Source organism: Callospermophilus lateralis, chromosome 3 (genome assembly GCF_048772815.1).
Source record: "Callospermophilus lateralis isolate mCalLat2 chromosome 3, mCalLat2.hap1, whole genome shotgun sequence".
Taxonomy (NCBI): domain Eukaryota; kingdom Metazoa; phylum Chordata; class Mammalia; order Rodentia; family Sciuridae; genus Callospermophilus; species Callospermophilus lateralis.
In genome coordinates, this window is record NC_135307.1 from 185,722,808 (window position 1) to 185,742,705 (window position 19,898).

A 19,898-nucleotide genomic window follows, 5' to 3' on the forward strand; every position below is an offset into this window, starting at 1 on the left:
TTAAATTCTTTGTGTTTTTAATATAAGTTAATTTTTTTGTTTTTTTTTTTACTAGCTTTGAAGGAAGTCCAAATTAGCATTTTAGATACAGTCTCCTCTCTTCAACTGGTCACAGTGAGGGCCAGGACAAGTTTGCCCCTGGTTTCACACCAAGGAAAAATGAGCTGATGGGTTGGTGGAAGGTGCTCCTCCCCCCAGCCAACACCAGAGTTACATGGAGTCAGGCGATTTTCAGTGAGGGGTGGTTTTGCTCCCACTGCAAACAATCATCCAGCCCAAATGTCACTAGCGTTGAGGTTGAGAAAGCCCCATCTAAAAGCAGACTTTGATTGAAGAGGTAGGTGGGGGAAGGGAGAGGGGGAGGTGGTGTTGAGGGAAAGGGCTGACAGGGACACTTTGTAAAACAGAGCCTAACAGCTTACCACCTGTCCATCAAGCACCATGATAAAGGGCAAATTATTCCCTGCTTTGGTCTTGCTCACTGTTTAATAGCAGCCCATCACTTTGCCAAGCCTAAGAAGTTCTTCAGGATTTATGACACCTCAACAGCCACCAAGCTGCATTTTCAAGGGAACAAACTGTTTCAATTAGTTGTCTTTCTGCAAGACTTTTGAAGGCTGATTTTATAAAGGCCCACTTATTTGTTGACTTCAGCTTATTTTTTTTCTTCATACATTATGGGTAGGAAAATAATTTGCCAACTTAGATCTTGGTTTTGCAGGAGATGGTATGCAAATAAGTATCAGCTTGCAACATTCAATTACTGTTAACTATAAACATACTTACTGGTTTATCATTTTCTGCTGGCAATTCAAACACACATCTAAGTTTTGAATCCATAAGGTCTTCTGGTTTTGCCTCCTTCCACTAAAACAATTTAAATTTAATAATCAGGATATTATAAAGCTGCTGGAAGAATAATTTTCCTCCTATAACTGACAATTTCAGAAAAATACTCCTAATGAGAAAGTCCTGATATACATCAGATAAGGAACTTGTGAGTCTCCTGAGATTTTGGTACTTTTAGCATGACAAGATTAAGTGCCCTGCTTTCCTGGACACTGACTATACTCCACAGCCCCACTGTCTTCCTGCCTGACTCCTTCAAGTCCACCCATTCCTCCCATGACTGGTCTTTGGGGATGCACAGGAACCCAGAGAACCAGGGGACAGAGAGGGATTTCTGCATTACATCTGAATGACAAAAGGGAACTTTGTCTCCTTAAGAAAATAAAATCCACAGGGTATCCTCCTCCCTGAACAACCTGGGCACATGCCATCTGGGAGTAGCTTCAAACCCACCCTGCCAATTACCAATGGAACACAGCACTTGTAAGTCACTCTTCACTACTGTGGTTGCATCTGCCAACCCCTGCCTGAGGGCCACACCTACTCCTCCCTCCATCCTGCTGACAAGAGCACCTTCTTGATCAGCCCCAGGTTCTGGGATAATACACTTCTGATTTACTCCCCTCTCAGCAGTGGAGGATGGGCATCCAGGGTGCTCTGAGAATTACAGACCAGCACAGCAGCAAGGTTACAATCCAGAAAAGGAAGGCATCCCCTCCTCCCCTCTCCCAGACCATGCAGATAGCAGCCAGAGCAACAAGGCCAAGAACTCAAATCAGGAGACAATCTGTGTGTCTGACATAAGGGGACTGCCATGCAAATTATGGCAGATCCATCTAATGGAATAGCATGCTGTCACTCAAATAATACTGAAGAGTGTTAAATTTCACGGGGGGGGGGGGGGAAGCCTCAGGATATTAAGTAAAGAAACTGCAAAGGATATTGAAGTCCATTCCTCTGTGCACATGCCCCAGTGGATGTGTGCCTATGTGGGTGTGTGGGTACATCTTAAAAGAGTACCAGGCAAATCTGGTTATGACCGGATGCCAAAGCTACCCAGTGACAAGTGCCAGTGGGAGGGATATTTATGTGGTCTCAAAGTATCAGATGACTCAGGGCACAGCAATCATCTATTAACCACGGGGAAGATATGCTTTGAACTCAGAGGTCCAGCAATTGCATCTGAGCCATGTCACCAAACAGTATCACCAAGAGAGCAACAACCCACCATAAAATGTCTCCATGTGACACCACCTATGGAATGTTCTTGCCAAAAAGATACATAAACTGCCTTTAATCATGAGGAAATAATCAAACAGGATATTACGCTTTCTACAAGTCAACCAGCCTGGACTCTAAAAAATTGTTTTAAAAAGTTATGTTAAAAAAATCCAAAAAGGGTAGGAGAGTCCTCTACTATAATAACGAAAAGCCATTTTTAGAATAATTGGAAATGCTAAACCTAGATTTATCTATTGGATTTAATTCCGGATTAAGGTTCATTTTGTTGGCTGTGCTCACGTCCTGTGGGCTTGTGAGAGACTGCCCTTGTTTTGAAGCACTTGATGAAAGTCACAACACCTGCACTTGCATGCAAATGGCTCAGCAGAAAGGAAAGTAAGGACAGGAGGGAAGCAGATGGGCAAGAGGCTAATAAAGGGCAAGCCCAGGTAACAGTCAGTGGCCAATGCACTGTCTTTACTTTCTATGTATCAAAATAAAGAGAAAAATGTCTTAAAATAAAGAAAAAGGCGTGGCTCTTGTGAACAGGTTGGGTTAGTATGAAGGAACCCGACTCCATTCTACTTCTGGCTTTTGCTTCTCTGTGTATTTCCAAATTTTCCTACAAAGAATTTTTGTAAGAGAACTTTTAAATGTTATAAAATAATCACACTAGGAAACAAATTGACCCTTTATCGTGCATGCAGAGCCTAGCCCATTACACACCAAGGTATTCAGGGCCAGGTGCTTCTAGGCCCTCAGATGGGGCTTGCCAGCCCACGTAATGCCATGAGCTGACTGCCTCCCCATGATGCAGGTGACCAAAACTTCAAGAGGGACTGAACTGCAGAAGGCAGAACTCAGCTTCAAACCCGAGTGACCATGCACCTACTCTTTTCACTATGTTGTTCAGCAAAAGCCAGACAGAATACACGTGGATACTGTGTATTTTGAATCTGCCATAGGAGGTGACACAACACGTTCCAGGGAATAAAAGAGGAAGAGCAAATGCTTTCATGATGGTTCTTATAAAAAGACAGCCTGCTGCTGCTGCTCTCTCTCAAACTCAAAAGTACCTGACTTACCCTTCATTTTCTGCCCTCATGTTAAAAATCAATGAAGATGATCAGTTACGCTTTTTCAAGGCTAAAAGAAAGGCTGAGTGGTGACACTGGGTCATGAATCCAGCTTCTGCGTGAATCCTCCAGCAGGAGAAAATTTGGAGAGGGGAGAAGGACAGCAGGGAGCCCAACACACTCCCTCTGGGGCTGGCAGGCTACAGGCAGTGATGGGCGGGTGCTCCTGCCCTCCTTTAAACACTGGGCACCAGGGAGTCAGTGCTGGTGCTCAGACTCATTAAATGAGATGATAACAGACCTCATTCACATGTGTAAAAAGCTTGCTTTGAGGAGAATTTCCATCATAACCTCCTTTTCCAGAAATAACCGATAATATAATATTGTTTATTTAATTTATAAAAATGAAGTCATTCTAATTTTACCAAAATTCAACACATAGCGAAACATATTTACTCAGGGGAAAAAATGAAGGGACCTGTGGTTAAAAAAGAAACACTCAAGCTGGGGACGCAGCTTGTGGTAGCACCCTTGTCTAGCATGCATGAGGCTCGAGTCTGAGGCCCAGCACCACAAGGAAACAGACAGACAAACCAAAAGAACTGAAAGAAGAATCATGCTTATGAGAACCAAGACAAAAAAAAAAGGAAAGAAAGTGTAAGTGGGAAAGGACATTAGTATCCACCACTCGTGTCCTTCTGGATTAGGAAGGAGGGCAAGGGAAAGCATGTTCCCCATAGCGACATTACCCTTTCCTGGGAAGAAGAAAGGGAGCAGCCCAAACTATTTACTACATGAGCCATCAGAGTAAGGAACTGCCAAAACAAACTTGAGTTTTTAAAAGTCAGAAAAAGAATAGTATTCTAGAGAGCTTCATAAAACGTTAAAATTATTCATTGGTTTTAGAAAAACCAGAAAGGTAGTCAAAATACAAACCTCCTTGAAAACATAACTCCCATGTAAATAATTTTGACACATTTTGAAATGCATGCACCCACAGTTCTGTACCTAATTGGTTTTTGTTATTATTACTGAAAAAAGTAAGAAGCATTCAGTACTTACTACTGCTTCCATATCAGAAGTGTCAGTTGGAGCAAACATAGACTGAACCATAAACTTGTGTTTACTTTTCTCATTGGGATCATAATCGAAAGGCTGTAACATCACTGAGAAAGAAAATATTTCATTAGGAGGGTCAGAACTCGGTTACCAGTGCCATTTGTCATGCTAATACTTGTGCTGTGGTGTAAAGCAGTTTCCCAGGCATTTTCCAAGGAAGCAAGAAGAGATGACCCACACCTCCATTTTGCAGGTCCCCCTAAGGCTCAGAAAGGTTAGGGGACTTGCCAAAGTCAGAGAGCTGGGAACAGGGCTTAGGACTCAGGTCTTGGTCTACTGGACTTTCATTCCTGCAAACCCACACAGACATCTGTAACGAGCCTTAGAGAATACGAAAGCAGGGCAGTAACACCGTGTGCCTTTGTGCTCAAGAAAACATATCCAAATGATCTTTTCAGGAACTAAAAGAGAATAATCCAAGATGTTTAAGGCCATTTAAAGAACTGTTATAGCTTCTCTCCACCCCATTCCCTGCACAGTTAATCAAGGTAATGCTTAAAACATGATTTTGGCAACAGAATGCTAGAGAATTCTCATAAGCAAGATGTTCAGATAGGAGGGAAAAAACAATACCAGCTCAGCATCCCACTTGGTCACTAAGAAGCTAGGGTACCCTCCCTTAGGAACCTGTGAATGAGCTCCTGCTACTTGGAGGGAGGCACCTGCCCACTCTGACTGGCTTCCTCTAGCCCATTTCCCAGGGTAGACTGGGCCTTACCCCTGTGAAACCAACACTGCTTTCAACTCTGTGACCTGCTGCAAGGCTTTGGCTAAATCTCGAACCTACTTAAGTTCACCAAAACAAAACTTCACAGGCAGCAGAGACCTTCTGTAGCCCACAGCAGCTACCATGGAATGAGGGTTTCCATGTGCCAGAAACTGGGCTTTGTCTCCAAGATCTATTATCATCTCATTTAATCCTTAAGTGGTGGGTACTACTGTGAGGGGGAGAGAAGTGTTATCTTGATGCCTATTTTTCAGATGAAAAAAAAAAAAATGAACCACAGAAAGTTAACGGGCTTGCCCAAGGTCACACAACAAAAGAACACAAACTCAAGCCCAGGCAGGGTGTTCTGAGGGCTTATGCTCTACCACCACCAGGACCCAATGCCTTGTCCTGACTGGGCCAGTCCTGTCCTCCCTGACAGGGCTTCCACCACCTTTTCTGCTAGGCACCCATCAGTGCCCTGCCTGGGAACCCCAACTCAGGGGTTTCTCCATGGCCTCGCCACCCCTGCTGCAGATAAAGACAGGTGTCTCTAACCTCAGTATACACATAAAGAATCTGGGGCTCCACAGAGGGAAGTGGCCTGCCCAAGGTCTCAAGGAAGCCACACACTGGCAAAAAGCCAAGGCCTCTGTCTCCAAGTGCAGCCTGGCACCCCTTCCACCCACCAGGCACTCCGACAGGATCTGGGTGTAGGCTGCACCTCCAGCCCCATGGCAGTGCTCATGGGACCATGGCTGGCAGGAAAGAGAAATGGCAATTTCCCCCAACCCATCTTGGGGATGCCGGAGCCCGTTCCATCTTTGTAACAGAGAAAGACCATGAAAACTTGATCACATGAAGGTGTGAAATATACAGGTGTACCTAGTTACCTGGGCAGCGCTGTTGTCACAACACCCATCTGAGCACTTTGAGTTACAAGCGCACTTGCTGGGCGACTTCTTCAGGACAAAGTTCAACAAATGTGAGACAGCAAACCTTTATTAACATAAGGCTATGTACATGTGACACCCAGTCTACCTACCTTACAGATTACCAAGATTAGAATGCTCCGTCTGGGTACCCGATCCAAACAGTGTGATACCAGCAGAGGGAAAAAAGATCACTAAAAAAAAACACAAGGCCACTTTTCTTGGGATCTTGCTCTTGCAGATTCAGTGGACACCAGGTCTGCCCTGCTATCGGCTCTGACCTGGACTGTGACGAGGTCCAGCACTGCAGAGCTGGTGTGAGCTTCCAGCTGATGGACCCGAATACTGCTGGACACCAGAGCCTGACTTAACTGCAGGGATGAACGCCAGAATGGAGGTCGAAGCCCTAGACTCTTCTGAGAGCTAAACGCCCTGCTTCCGCCACCAAAATGGCCACATGGAAGGTGAACCCTGCCCACTCAGCAGCTCTACCCACTGCACATGTGCCAGGAGCTTTCTTGGGTAGCAACCATAAACACTGTCCAGAGATGGAACAGAACTTCGAACTACTGCGAAGATATGCTCTCACTTTTAGTACTCAGGTGAATTGAGATTTAAGACTCTCCAGTCTCACTGGGCAGTGACAGAATCATTTGCTGGTATTTTTCAGTGTGGAAAAGAAGAGAATGTTGACCCAAACTACCACACCTGGGTTTTTAGAAAAACATAGAAGCGCTGTGGCCCCTGTGCACTCTCCCCCTTCCCTAAGGCACTGGAGTGAGAGGGCAGCGAGTGTTCACCCAAGACTCACCACAGCCAAGGGCCACTCCCTTTCACCTCTCCACCACCTCTGTGGTCTTCAGCCCAAAGCCTTCACCTCACGCCTGGAGGGAAGGGAAGGAAGATGACCTTGACCAGCACCTGCCAGTGTCAAGCCACCAAAGAAGGCACATACTCCTTAGTCCTCCCACTCGACCCTCACAGCAACCACCAAAGAAGCCCATGTCTGCATTTTCTAGATGAAAAGACACAGGCTTAGAAAGCCTGAGTGAACAGCCTCACCTGGGCTCCATGAGCAGAGCATTGGACAGCAGGACCGGCTCCAACTGGCCCCATTCCAGAGTCCAACTCCCCCAGCAGTTCTCAAAGTACAGCCCACAGACCCCAAGGGCTCTCCACACCCCCAGTCAAATGACCCATGAAGTCCAAACGATGGTCACACTAACACCAGGACATCCATACCTTCTCCCATGTCGCCACTTAGACCCACGGTGCACAAGCATGGTGGCGATGCAGGCAAGCGGGCTGTTGCCATGGGCTCTGGTTGTGCACTCTAGTTGTAAAGGAAGCCAGTTCACTTAACAATGTTTTTGATGAAGTAAGGAAAGTACTAATTTTACTAAATTTCAACCTTGAAAACAAATCTTTTTAGCCCTTTCCCCATTTTTCTGTGATGCTGGGAATCAAACCTAGGGCCTCAAACATGTTAGATCAGTGCTCTACCACTGAGGTACATCCCCAACCTCTCATTTAAATTTTATTTTGAGACAGGCTGTTGCTAAGTTGCCCAAGCTGGCCTTGAATTTTGTGATACTCCTGCCTTAGCCTCCCAAGTAGCTGGGATTATAATTGTGTACCACTGTGCCTGACCTTTTTGGCCCACTTTATGATAAAATGATATTTCTGCTGTCCCCTAAGTCCAAAGGCTGCTGTGAGCAATGTACCCAGGCAGCTCTTGGGGCTGGAACTAGACCTGGTGTTTCCCCATGGAACATTCTTACGTGAAGGAGCAACCAACAGACAAACTGGTCATTCCAACCCTGGTGTGTGGCATATACACTATTGAAAATGAACTAAGTAAGCCTGCCACTTCAAGAAAGACTTACAGTTATTGTTCCCAATAACAAAACTCAGGCTTTCAAGCAAAAATTATAATCATGGAAAATTTAAATCTGCCACCAAGAGCACCCAGTTCATCCAACACTTAAAAGACTCTTATTGGCCAGCTCAGTATCACAGCACTTGACCAGCAAGTGCCCTGGGTTCCATCCAGAGTTGCAGAAAAAATAAGACTCTTCTGATGAGATTGGTGGTAATAATGATGAATATGATTTTTTTTTGATACAGCATAACAAATGATGTCAACATTTGGAAGATCTGTATAACCTCACATTCAATATTTTTCAAACAATCCACAAGTGATATTACAAAATCCAAAGTGTAAGACAGACCAACACATTTCAGTGAAGCAAAATTCAAAAAGCTCACAAACATGGCTTCAGAGTCCACATCATAACATTTTCTTACATGTAAGAAAATGCCACTTTCCCAGCAGCTCGTGAGGCTGAAGCAGGAGGATTCCAAGTTCAAAGCCATCATCAGCAACTTAGCAAGATCTTGTCTCAACACAAAACACAAATAAAAACAAAGGGTTGGGTTGGGGATATGGCTCAGAGGTTAAGTGCCTCTAGGTTCAATTCCTAATACCAAAATAAAAAATAAAGAAAGTGCTACTTGGCTCTTCCAAGTCCCTGTTTCCAAGATGAAAAAAAAAAAAAAGGGCTGGGGTGGGGGGCAGGGTGGCAGGGTGGAGAGAAAAGGACTACAGTCACACAATCTGTTTGCTACATGAACTGTGAACTGCCCAGTCAAGACAGTTGACAAGGTCAAGGACTAGGCCATATATACTTTTTTAAATACTTATTTTTTAGTTGTAGTTGGACACAACACTTTCCTTCCTTCCTTCCTTTCTTTATGTATTTATTTATTTGTGGTGCTGATGATCGAACCCAGGGCCCCGCACATGCTAGGCAAGCGCTCTACTGCTGAGCCACAACCCTAGCCCCTAGGCCATATTTTTTTAAATATTTTTATTTCATTAAAAATGTTATTTCAGCCAGGTGCAGTGGAGCACACCTGAAACAATCTCAGTGACTCAGGAGGCTGACTCAAGAGGATGGCAAGTTTGAAACCAGCCTCAGCAACTTAGAAAGCCTGTCTCAAAAAATAAAAAGGGCTGGGATGTGGCCCTGGGTTTAATTCCCAGCACCAAAAAAAGAAAAAAAGTTACTGTTGACAAAATTAATAATTGTTAAATTTCTGAATTTAATTTCTAAAGACAGATATTGATACAAACCCAAACAAAAAACCCCTGGGTCTTCAATATTCATGAGTGGAAGGGGATTCTGAGACCAGAACATTTGAGCACCATTACTCTACACCAAGCTACCTCACGGGCCCCTTTAGGAAGAAAGCAATGCTGAGCAACTCGCATGAAGTCACTGATGGCTTTGTGGCCCCTCCTGGGAGAACTTGTGACTTAGAAGAGATAGCAGCTCGACCTAAACCAAATCTGAACACAGCCTCTCACGCAGGGGCCTGGGGACCCCTGTGCTCCTTCAGCCAAGCATGCACTACCTTTAGACATAGCACACTCCAGGCTTCCTGTCCCCCCTGCCAGGTCACCAGAGCATAGAAATGGAAGAACCTCTCGAAGGGTTGAGCTGTCAAAGAGGAGTGCCAAGGCACAGAGCAGGGAACAGGAGATGGCCACCACCCCAGAGAGCACTGCAGGGGCCTAAGGAAGCATGTCCAACTGCCCTTCTCAAGCACAGGCAGACACTTTGAGAACAAACCTAATACCTGAATGCCCTGGAAAAGCGGGTGAGTGGATATGTTTCAGCAGGGAACAAGAGCCTAGGAGGGCCTCAGCATGAACTTCCTGGAAGATCTTGGTATAGGTGGGCACTCAGCCCCTGCTCCACAGTGCTGCAAGTGGAGGAGCTGTCTGCCACCCACTGGTTCTCCTTCGCTTGAGGGCTCTCAAGCTGACAAGCCAGAGTAGTTACCCAGACAGTGGACAGTCTGCAGATCCTCGGCACCTCATCCTCCACACACTGCTTAAACACAGTCCTAACTCATCAGAAAGTTTGTCTTTCTCACCGCTATCATGTCGTGTCAAGTTCAATTTGCTCTACCCTGTTAGCTGAAACTCCATGAGACCATGACAGATAAATGTTGTTAATCGTTTGTTCTTTCAGCTCCATACATGCAAATTGTGACAGAAATTATATACTTTTTTCTATGACAGGCTATAAAAGAGCTTCCCATTAACTTAATTTATTTCACTTGAATACCAGAGACACTGATGATAAAACCCTCTTAAATGAACCATCTATCCTTCTTTTAAAATGTATCTGCTGATACTACTTGCCTACATTAACGCTCTGGGATACCACATCTGTGACATTACAGACTGCGAAGTGAGCTCCTGCTAAGAAAGGAACTCTGGGGTCATGAAACATTAGATCAGCAAGATCAGACTTCTACAAAAGAGAAGAAATGAGAATATATGCTACTTAAACACATACTCCCTCAGAGGAATGATGACTTGATTAAATGCAGCACAAAAGCAGCTTTCAGAACCCAAGAAAGTCAGGGCATCTCCACCTGCTTCATAAGGTAATAGAACAAGTGAACAAAGCCCAACAAGTAAGATGGCATACACTTCATCGCAGAATCCTGCCATGGACATGTCTTCTCCATGTCCTATATGCCCAGTCAGCCCAGGCCCCAGTGACCCACCTCCAGATTCCCCCCGCCCCAGTGTCTCCTCCAACCATCCCATTTCTTTCCCGTCCAAGCACTCTGTATGGCCCTATTACTCCCAGAAATGTAACCTCCCCCAGCACCCTGCTCATATCAGTAATTCCTCAGATTGAACCCTCCTCTAACAAAACCTATCTCCCGAATGGAAGACAATCAGTTCAGTTCTTCATATCCTATTCCTCGGATCTCTGGTATTTCCAAACAACAGGCCATCCTTCAGGTCCAAATAGTGCACACCAACTCCCTTATTCCTAAACCTGGTGAAATTCTCCTGACATCCCCAAAGTCATCTTCATCATGTGGCCCTACCTGGCATGTCCCTTTTCATGCTACTTAACCCTACTAAATCCTAATACATCACATCTTTTGGGACTTATTCTGCTAACACAGCCCTGTGAGGAGAGGTTCCCCAATTTTGGCATGTATCAGAACCACCTGCAGACCTTGCTGAAACACAAACTGCCACCTCATCTGCAGAGTTTCTGTGTCGGCAGGGCTGGCCTCGGACCAGGAATGTGCACTTCTCGGGAGCTGCCCAAGGCCAGTCCCTGGAAAACCCAACTTGCTCTGTTTCCTGAAGCTCCAGCCCCTGCTGAAAGCCCCACATGTGGGTCCTTGCTGTGAGCTCTGAAGTCACTAGGAGAGTCCTGGCTCACTCTGACATGTTTGCTTTTTCTCCCCAGTGGGTATGGATGTTCCGAGAACTCACATTCAGGTCCATCTGCACGTTTTCTCAGGGGCCATGAGATGAACCTTCTCCCTTTCCCACATTCAAAGCACTCCTGAATCATACTCCCTCCAGAAATCTTTTGGGGCAGCTCAGAGAGGAACCCTGCCTCAGCTGTCTGATCTATCCAGAGCCACTCTCCTCCATGTGGCCACACGTGGCTGTGGTCTTATTGTCCCTGTGTCCTCTCACTGGCTCCCTCACTCACACGCACATCAAAAGCCCACCTGTACCAAGCTGCATTTGTGGTGTCATAATGCAGTCACCACTCCTTTTTTTTAAACTAATGAAAGACAAACACCAAGCAGAGCTCCCAACCAGCTGAAGACCAGGGTTGTACAGTGAGGTGACATCACTCCTGCCCAAGCAAAAAAGCTTGACGTTTTGTTAGACCACGAACCCTTACATAAGCCAGTTCATTATTCCTCTCGGGTTCTCCAAACAGTGAAATCCTAGCCCCATTCCAGTTCCCTGACTAATCAGGGACCCATGCATGGAACTATAGGTCTCTCAACCAATAATTAATTTTACCTACTTAGAAATAAGTTAACACTGAATTGTCTTGTGTTCTTTTATAGGATTTTTCGATTTATGAAGACTGTCTTAATAAGCTCCTCAAAGTCTGATTCATTTATTTGTGCAGAAATCAGTACAGATGCCCTCATCTTTTGCCCAGGATCAACAGAAGATGAGGCAGATTCGATATAGACGCCAACAACGTGGCTCACTTGCTTATTTTTATAACTACCTTTCTTAACATAAATCTTTTCCAACACACTTTCCCATCTCCCAAGGCTTAACAATGGAATACAGCATAGTCTCTTTCTGGTCACTCTTCTGTTGTTACTATGAACCCTCACTGCACACTAGTAGACACATTAATAGACTTAGAAGCCATGTCTCTTGGGACTGACCAGCTAAGCTGGGAGGAAGTGTGCTGTGGAGGCTTAGGCACTTCCGGGCACTTTCTGAGCTCGCCCTCCCCAGGCTCTCTGGCAGTCCTTCCCCCTCTGCTCCGGACTTTCACAGCTGTCTGTCAATGCAGCCCTTTCCCTTCCTTCTGTGATGAACTGGGAGCTGCACAGGAGGAGCAGTGGATCCAAGTAAGAGCCCACAGGACAATGCTTGAGGCTGTGGCTCAAAGGTGCCAGCCTGGGAGGACCTGGTAGAAGTGTCACTCCTGACTGCTCAGTGAATCCACAGATTCTGTGCTTCTCAGCCACCTTGGGAGATGAAGGTCCCTTCAGCTAAAGGAGAGCCCTCATGCCCTTGCAGTCCTCCTGATCATCATCTTTCAAAGTATAAAAAATAAACTGTGCCATACCCATTAAAGAAGCCTAAATATTACAGTAAACTTTGAAAATCTCAATCTCTCTCTCTCTCTCTCTCTGGTAACAGGGGTTGAATCTAGGGGCACTTTACCAATGAGTTATACCCCCAGCCCTTTTTATTTTATTTTTAAATTTTGAGACAGGGTCTCATTAAATTGCTTAGGGCCTCGCTAAGTTGTTGAGGCTAGCTTTGAGCTTGCAATCCTCCTGCTGTAGCCTCCCAAGTTGCTGGGATTAGAGGCGTGCACCACTGCACCCAGCTAAACGGAGAATCTTTAAAAGTATCAATTAAACTGAATTTTTGTTGGCAATTTTCTTTGTTTCTTTCTTTATTTTTTTAAAGCCAGAATCTAATCTGGAGAAAAAGATTAAAGACATCTTTTAAGTGTGAATGTGAGTCGTTCCTATCTGAGAATAATAAGCCTGGTTCATGAAAACCATTTATAAAAAGGTTGTGCTTTATAAGACGTCCAGAGCATACGCTCAAACAAGAGGAACGCTGCCTTGAGGAAGCCGCAGCCCAGCAGCTCTGCAGTCCACACCAGGTAGCTGAGTGTGCCTGGCTCTTTGTCTGCAGACTCACACACTTTTACTCTGGTACTGATCACTTGAAAGCTGCGACCCTGAGCTGGCTGGTCCAGGGCCACCAAACAGCTCCATTAAACTGAATCAGCAGAATCTTGACAGGACTAATTATTAATTGTTGTAGTACCCAATTACATTAATTGACCAATGTTTCCACCCAAGAAGAGTTGCTGATATACATTCTCTTTGCAGGATTTTATTGGAAGAATTTTATGCTTTAAATGTGATTGAGAAGAGTGCTGAAAAGGCTGTATGGCTGTATGTCAAGAATGAACACTACTCTTAATTCTCTGGATTCTCACTGAAAATACAGAGCCTGACACTGAGAGATTCGTGTTTGTCTGTCTTTAATACACTTTCAATTCCCAGGGTACACTTAGTAAAGTGTATCTGCACCTAAATATTGGTATCTCTAATGACTCTTTTCAGTGCCCCCCGACATACAGATATTTTGCATTTCTAATTTGCTTGGTACACAGGCAAGCAATGTGCATAATTGAACTGCAAATGGAAGCGTGCTTGCTACTTTAGTGAAATTAGAATTCAGTGAAGGTTATAAAAATATTAAACTTACTATCATATTACAGGAAGCATAAGCATTTGTGATGGGCCCATGATTTTACCACTTCACCTGCTGTACCCGCTGGCAAACATGGTTTGGAATATTAATGGAAACCCCCCTCATTATTAAACTGCAGTATTAAAAAAGAAAATCCACTAACAGCTTACCACAAAGTCATCTTCAGAAATTATCTACCTTAAAAACATTTTCCCACCATACAGTTCAGAAACAGACTTAATTTTGAAAAGCTAGAACAAACAGGGAGGCCCCCCACTGCCTCACACAATTCATTAATTCAAAAAGTTCTATTTTCCTTGCAGCTGAAGTCTAGGGGAGTGGGGATCCAATCTCCTCTCCTGCAATCTCCATTTGAGTGTGCCTATTTTGCTGAAGTCCAGATTTGAATAATTCAAAGCCAGCTCCAGTGGATGATGCAAGTCCAGGAGCAAGGGCCCAAACCAGGGCGTTCTGGACCAGTAGTGCAATAGAGAGGGCCTGCATCATACCATCATACCACAGGCACAAATCCCAGAAGGGGATACAGGAGAAATGAGACACGAGCAAAGAGAAGAACACAATTCAGAGAGATGTGCTTTTGCCCAAGTCCACAAAAGAAGGGCAGGTCCCACTCTGTCCAACTGTCACTCTACCACCTGTGTTTATTAAAAGGGAGATTTTTTTCAAGGACCCAGTAAGTAAGTGACTTGCAATGAACTGAAGAAAACAATAGGTTGGAGCCTGAACTTTTAAAACACAGTGGAAGGTCCCTTGGGTATCTGAAAGGTAAGAAGACCTTCCAAGAGCACAGCTAAAGGACACCTGGCTCCACCTGTCACAGCACATCTGTGTGCCTTCCAGAAGCTGCAGCCTCTCTAGCCAGGTCCCTCCCTGGGCAGGTATCCTTGCCACCATCCTCCCCTCCTCTTCACCTTCCTTCTTTCCTTTCTTCCCTTCCTCCTTCTTTCTTTAAAAGAATGATTTACAGCCCTTTCTAAGAGCTAGCACATCCCCCGGGCTTTCAGAAATGGGAGCAATGCACTAGTGGCATCCTTTTCAGGCATGCTGTGACATTCTGTGTGGTAAGCCAGGCAATGCTGCTAGTATTTTAAGTTGATTTGATGAGCACCTTTTATAAATTATATTTGAAAATTTACTAGTGGCTTTTCATTACAAAACAAATGCATATTACAGAAAGAAGAAAACATATTAATTTATTCTGAACATTAAGAAAGGCACATAAATTGAGAAATTAATAAAATGGGATTCAAAAAGGTAATTCAAATATTATCCAATACATCTTTAACAAAATAGCCAGTTTCTGTTGAAGCTATGCAATTACACTCGGGTACCATGCTTCCAGTGATTGCAGTATCTACAATTTTCTGGGAAGTGGACTCTACTCTCCATGTGACGATAAGAAAACCAGAGCCCACAGGGGCTAGCAAGCTGGGCACAGGTCAACTGACTGCTGAGGAGCAAAGCAGAGCCTCCTGCTCAGTACCAAGAGCTCTGAGCACAACATGTTAAGCCACATATGGCCATGTGTGCCCAGGGGAGGAGGGAAGGCTGACCTTTGTGTAATTATACTGCCTGTCCACTGATGCTTCCTTCTTCTGGGTATATTCCCTCTCCCAAAGGAACCTGGTAACTCTGACACACCAATGTCCTAAGGTAGCTGCACTTCAAGCAGACCCCTGGACAAGGACAGGGCTTTTTATCCCAAGATATGCATGTACAATAAGTGATTGGTGGCCCTCAGCACCTGAAGCTGCAGTCTATGGGGCCAACCTTCCCAAGTGGCGAGGCAGCCCTGGAAATGCAATAACTCTGGCTCAATTCAGGTTCCCTTCAACACTGAAGTAAATATTGAATAAAAACAAAGGAGCCCTTTCTCACCTGCAAATATACCTTGGTCTCAGCTGGGGAAGGCTTGCACATACACGGGCACTTCATCATACAACTGTTTTTTTTCCCCAGAAATACAATCCACTTTAGACTCATTTGTAAGCATGGCCACCTGAACTCCATGAGGCAGCACAGTACCACCAGGAGCCAAGACCCTCATTCAAACAACAGCTCTACGCCTTACCAGATGAGGACCCCAGATGACCTGTACCCAACTTTCTCATCCACAAAGAAAAGGCCACAACCACAGATCTTTGCCATCCTGAAGTAGTGAATAATAAATTAAAATAAATGCTCAGAGGGAGTTATTACTTTTTTAAAAAAATTCCTCTTATGGGGAAAGATGAATACTTCTGAGATACACACATTTATATTGATACCAAAAAGCACATCTACACTGTACATTATCCACTGAGTTAAGTTTATTCAGAAAACTATACTGCTTCCCCCACATTTACTTTGGAAATTGATAATTTTCGTCTACAGACAACCTTGCTCAAATTCATTATACATGAGAAAATTGGGGGGGTTAAAAGAAGAAAAAAAGATTTCTATCATCATTGATTTCAACAGAAAAAAATTGAGCCACACAGAGCCAGGGGACCCAGAGATGCCAGCCCCCAAGCTGCTCCCCTTCTCTAGCACGCTGCGGTGCAGAGTGGGCCACACCTTGGTTCTATCACTTCGTGCAGAGTGGGCCACACCTTGGTTCTATCACTTTCCACGACATGAACCCCCGACCAAGAGTCCTCTTCTTGGTAAAACAGTGGTAACAGAGCCCCCCTCTCAGGGCAGATAAGAGACAATATGAGATAGAATACAAGCAGGTCCAGCACAGAGGGCCTCAACCAACACTGCCTTCCACCATCCTGACCTGCACAAGACTCTGCTTCCAGAATGCAGAGCAGGTCCGCAGGCTCCAAGAGAAGTCCACGGGGAAGCTGGTGTTGGACGTCATCATGGCAGATGCAGGGAATAAGAGTTTGCAGAAACGATCAGATAATGAAACACCTTATATCTTTCCAAAGAGGTGAATCATTTTCTTTTAGGTGTCAAATGAATAGCCAAATGTACCACAATCAAATCTATCATGGAAAAAGACAGACAGGTACTTGCGTCAAATAAATGGTAGCTTCTAATGATGCAGAAATCTCTGTGACACTGAGTCACCTGGTATTTAGAAGATAAACACACACTCCCCCTCTTGGCTCCAGAAGTTCTAATGAGCTAAAACTTTATTCCATTTCTAAAGGAGATCTGAACCATCACTTATACCTCCTTAATTCTGAAATTCAAATCTTAATTTGGGGACTTTACCAGCATCTTTTCAAAAGCTGGACTTTGGAAAATATATGTACCCTCAGATAGAAGCAAGGATCAGACATGCTCAAAACTTACACCCTTGAACATATTCCATTTTCTTCAGCCCTCATCTCCCTTAGCTTTTCACAATCAGTAAAGTGCAGTTACCAATCATTGGAAATGACATGGGCTTAATGTCAGAAATCATTTAGCTTAAATAAGAAAATAACTCCATTTAGCTTTCTCCCACAAAGTAAAATTAAGTTTGTTTAGCCCTTTTTTATTTATTGCCAAAGGGCAGATTTAATTTCAAGGCAGTGAAAGCCAAACTCATTCTGAAGTCAAGTCTAAAGTTACCACTTTAATTTTGCTCTAACTATTGAGGCGCAAAGGCTGCAAGCATTAAAACAAAGAGGAATTAATTATGGAAAAACAAAAGGTGATAGGGACCACCAAGCTCTTTAATCAGGGCAGAGGGCTGGGGAAGGTGGAGAGCAGCCTATCCTCCTACAGTGCTCCCCTGTGAACCCACACTTTCGGAAAGCCCACTGGCTCCAGGGTCTTCCAGGCCTTCAGTCTTGGGACTTACCAGATACATTGACTGAGGCCCCTGCATCAATGATCCCGCTGTTGGGCCTCACGCAGTACCTACGAGGTGCGGTGGTCTTCACTTTAAAACACACATTTCGGTCTGTTGGGTTGCCAAGCTTTAAGTTGGTGGTGACGACATCGGTGAAGGGACCTGTTGGAGTAAGACAGACACTGATTGGGAAGCTTGTGAGCAAAGTTTATCAAACAGACTAGTTTACGGTAGGGTGGGTATGGAATATGTTAAAAGAGGACCCAAGGTGCAAAACTCTCGCTAACACATCAGTGGCTGGACAGCTGAGCAAGGGTCAGGTAGAGCCTGATAGCTGGTCCACCGCAATTCTTATGACTTCACCAGGATTCTGACGTCCAGCATCTCACTGAAACTCACAACATCATGACTACTGCTGCTTGAGACGAGAAAATAGGCTCAGGAAGGCAAGTTGCTGTCCAAATTTCCACACTAGTTAGGGGTACACAGGATGGGAAATTTGATGGCTGAATACAAGGCCCCTTCTCAACTGAGCTAAATACTCATTTCCTCAATAACAAGGGAGCATGTCAAGACTACCCGTGGCTCTCAGATGTCCTCAAGAGCAGTTCCAAGAGCAGCAGACACAAGACAGATTTGGGAGTTAATGTGGGTGAACGCAGAAGCCCTTAACAATCTAGTGTTGCTGCTAGAAAAGTTCCAACCTCACAGGGCTCACTGAGAAGTTAGAGCCCTTCAGGGCAGCCCACACCTGAAACTGCACACTTGGTGTTGACTGCCCTGGCGAATGGAAGAATGAAACAGAGCTCCATGCCCTGAGGATATTTTTTATTACTATTATTTATTCATTTCCTACTTTATTAGCTTTTTTAATTAAAAAACTAAAATATGCTTCTTAAAACAAACCAAACAATAAGATGTATAAAGAGAAATTAATAAGCACTCTTTTATCCCCTGAGGTAATGGATACAACCATCTGGGAGATCTCGCCACATCATCTGTGCTCAGACAGCACATATACCACATGTGTATGCGGTGGGGAGGAGCAAGTATGAGATCACATGATTCATATTACTCTGAAGGCTGCTGGTTTTCACCCCCCAATCCACAGCAGACATCTGATCACAGGGCTTACTTAGGAGTCAGGTGGCAGAGCTGAATGCCAGGTGCCCATCAAGTTCACAACCTTTGAACACAGTCCTACCTTTCCCTAGGCAGGCCCTGCACCCTGCCTTTACAGTGACAAAAACACAAGGCATGGGGAAGAGGGGCATGTACTCCTGTGAATACACAGAAATACACAAAGGCTCATCTGTCCCTACCTGAGGAGACCCAACAAAGACACTCACATTTGTACTTGGAAAATGTTTCTAAGCACTTGAGGGACAAAGGTTATACTTTACTTATTTCTGTGTCCCCAACACTGTGCCCACCATCAAGGAGAAGTCTTGAGAAAAGAAGGATGAACATATAAAGACATGGACAGATGGAGAGAGGGGAGGGATGGATGGATGGATGAAGAGATGGATGGACAGATGGCAAGATGGATACATGACAGAGAGAGGGATGAGAGAGGGATGGAGATAGAGAGATTGATTTTTTTTTTTCCCACTAAGAAGGAAACTACCCATGGATTGACTCTAGCAAAATTAAAATCTCAGCCTGGTTTCCTCTACAGGTGTCCATAGTATAAAAAAATCTATATTATATGGACTTAACTTAAAAACAAATTAAGAAATCAGTAATGGTAGACAGGAAGAAAGGAAAAGGAACTCAAATCCAACACCAAATAAACTACAGCCAGTTCTGCAACAAGAAAACACAAATTTGTCCAAATGTGATTGATGAGCATATTAGGAAGACAATCTGAGCATAAAATGATTTTCACATTTGCTTATGCATAATTTTTTCTTCAAGAAACCCTAAGTGAACACAGAAAACTGCACCCTGATCCTGGCTGCACAGAAATCTGCTAAGCACACATCCACACACACCTCAGCCACCTTTATTCAAACGACCTCTATCCACCCCATGGGGCACTCGCTCCACAGGTCTGCACGGATGATACAACTTTCCCTCTTGGCTTCAGGTGACCATCCTTCTTCCACGTCACAGTAACAGCCAGGCCGCAACTCTTCTGACACACGTGTACTGGTGAACTCCAGGTGTCTCCTAGGGAAGGAGCCATATCTGATGTAGCACGTGTACCGCTCCCACCAGTCCCTCTGTGCCTGCACCATCAACACAGTCCTGGGGTCGTGTGTTTGGCCTCCTTCCCTAGTTAGCCTGTGGTTTTTGCAGAGTGTGGTGATTGTACAAATGTATATGGAGAATCACAATGGATTGGCCATACTATTGGCTCATCTATTGTTGGTGATTACTTACACTAAAAGTT

The 19,898-nt window shown here is 44.6% G+C and overlaps 1 protein-coding gene across 1 annotated transcript in view; it reads right to left on the reverse strand.

The window, feature by feature from the left end:
- Vapb (VAMP associated protein B and C) overlaps positions 1-19,898 on the reverse strand; it is a 44,760-nt gene that overhangs the window by 5,052 nt on the left and 19,810 nt on the right. Inside the window, exons 2-4 of the mRNA XM_076851911.1 lie at positions 17,513-17,665; positions 4,209-4,312; positions 787-867 (exon numbers count right to left, since the gene is read on the reverse strand). Coding sequence (XP_076708026.1) covers positions 787-867; positions 4,209-4,312; positions 17,513-17,665 — 338 coding nt within the window. The remainder of the gene's footprint in view (positions 1-786; positions 868-4,208; positions 4,313-17,512; positions 17,666-19,898) is intronic.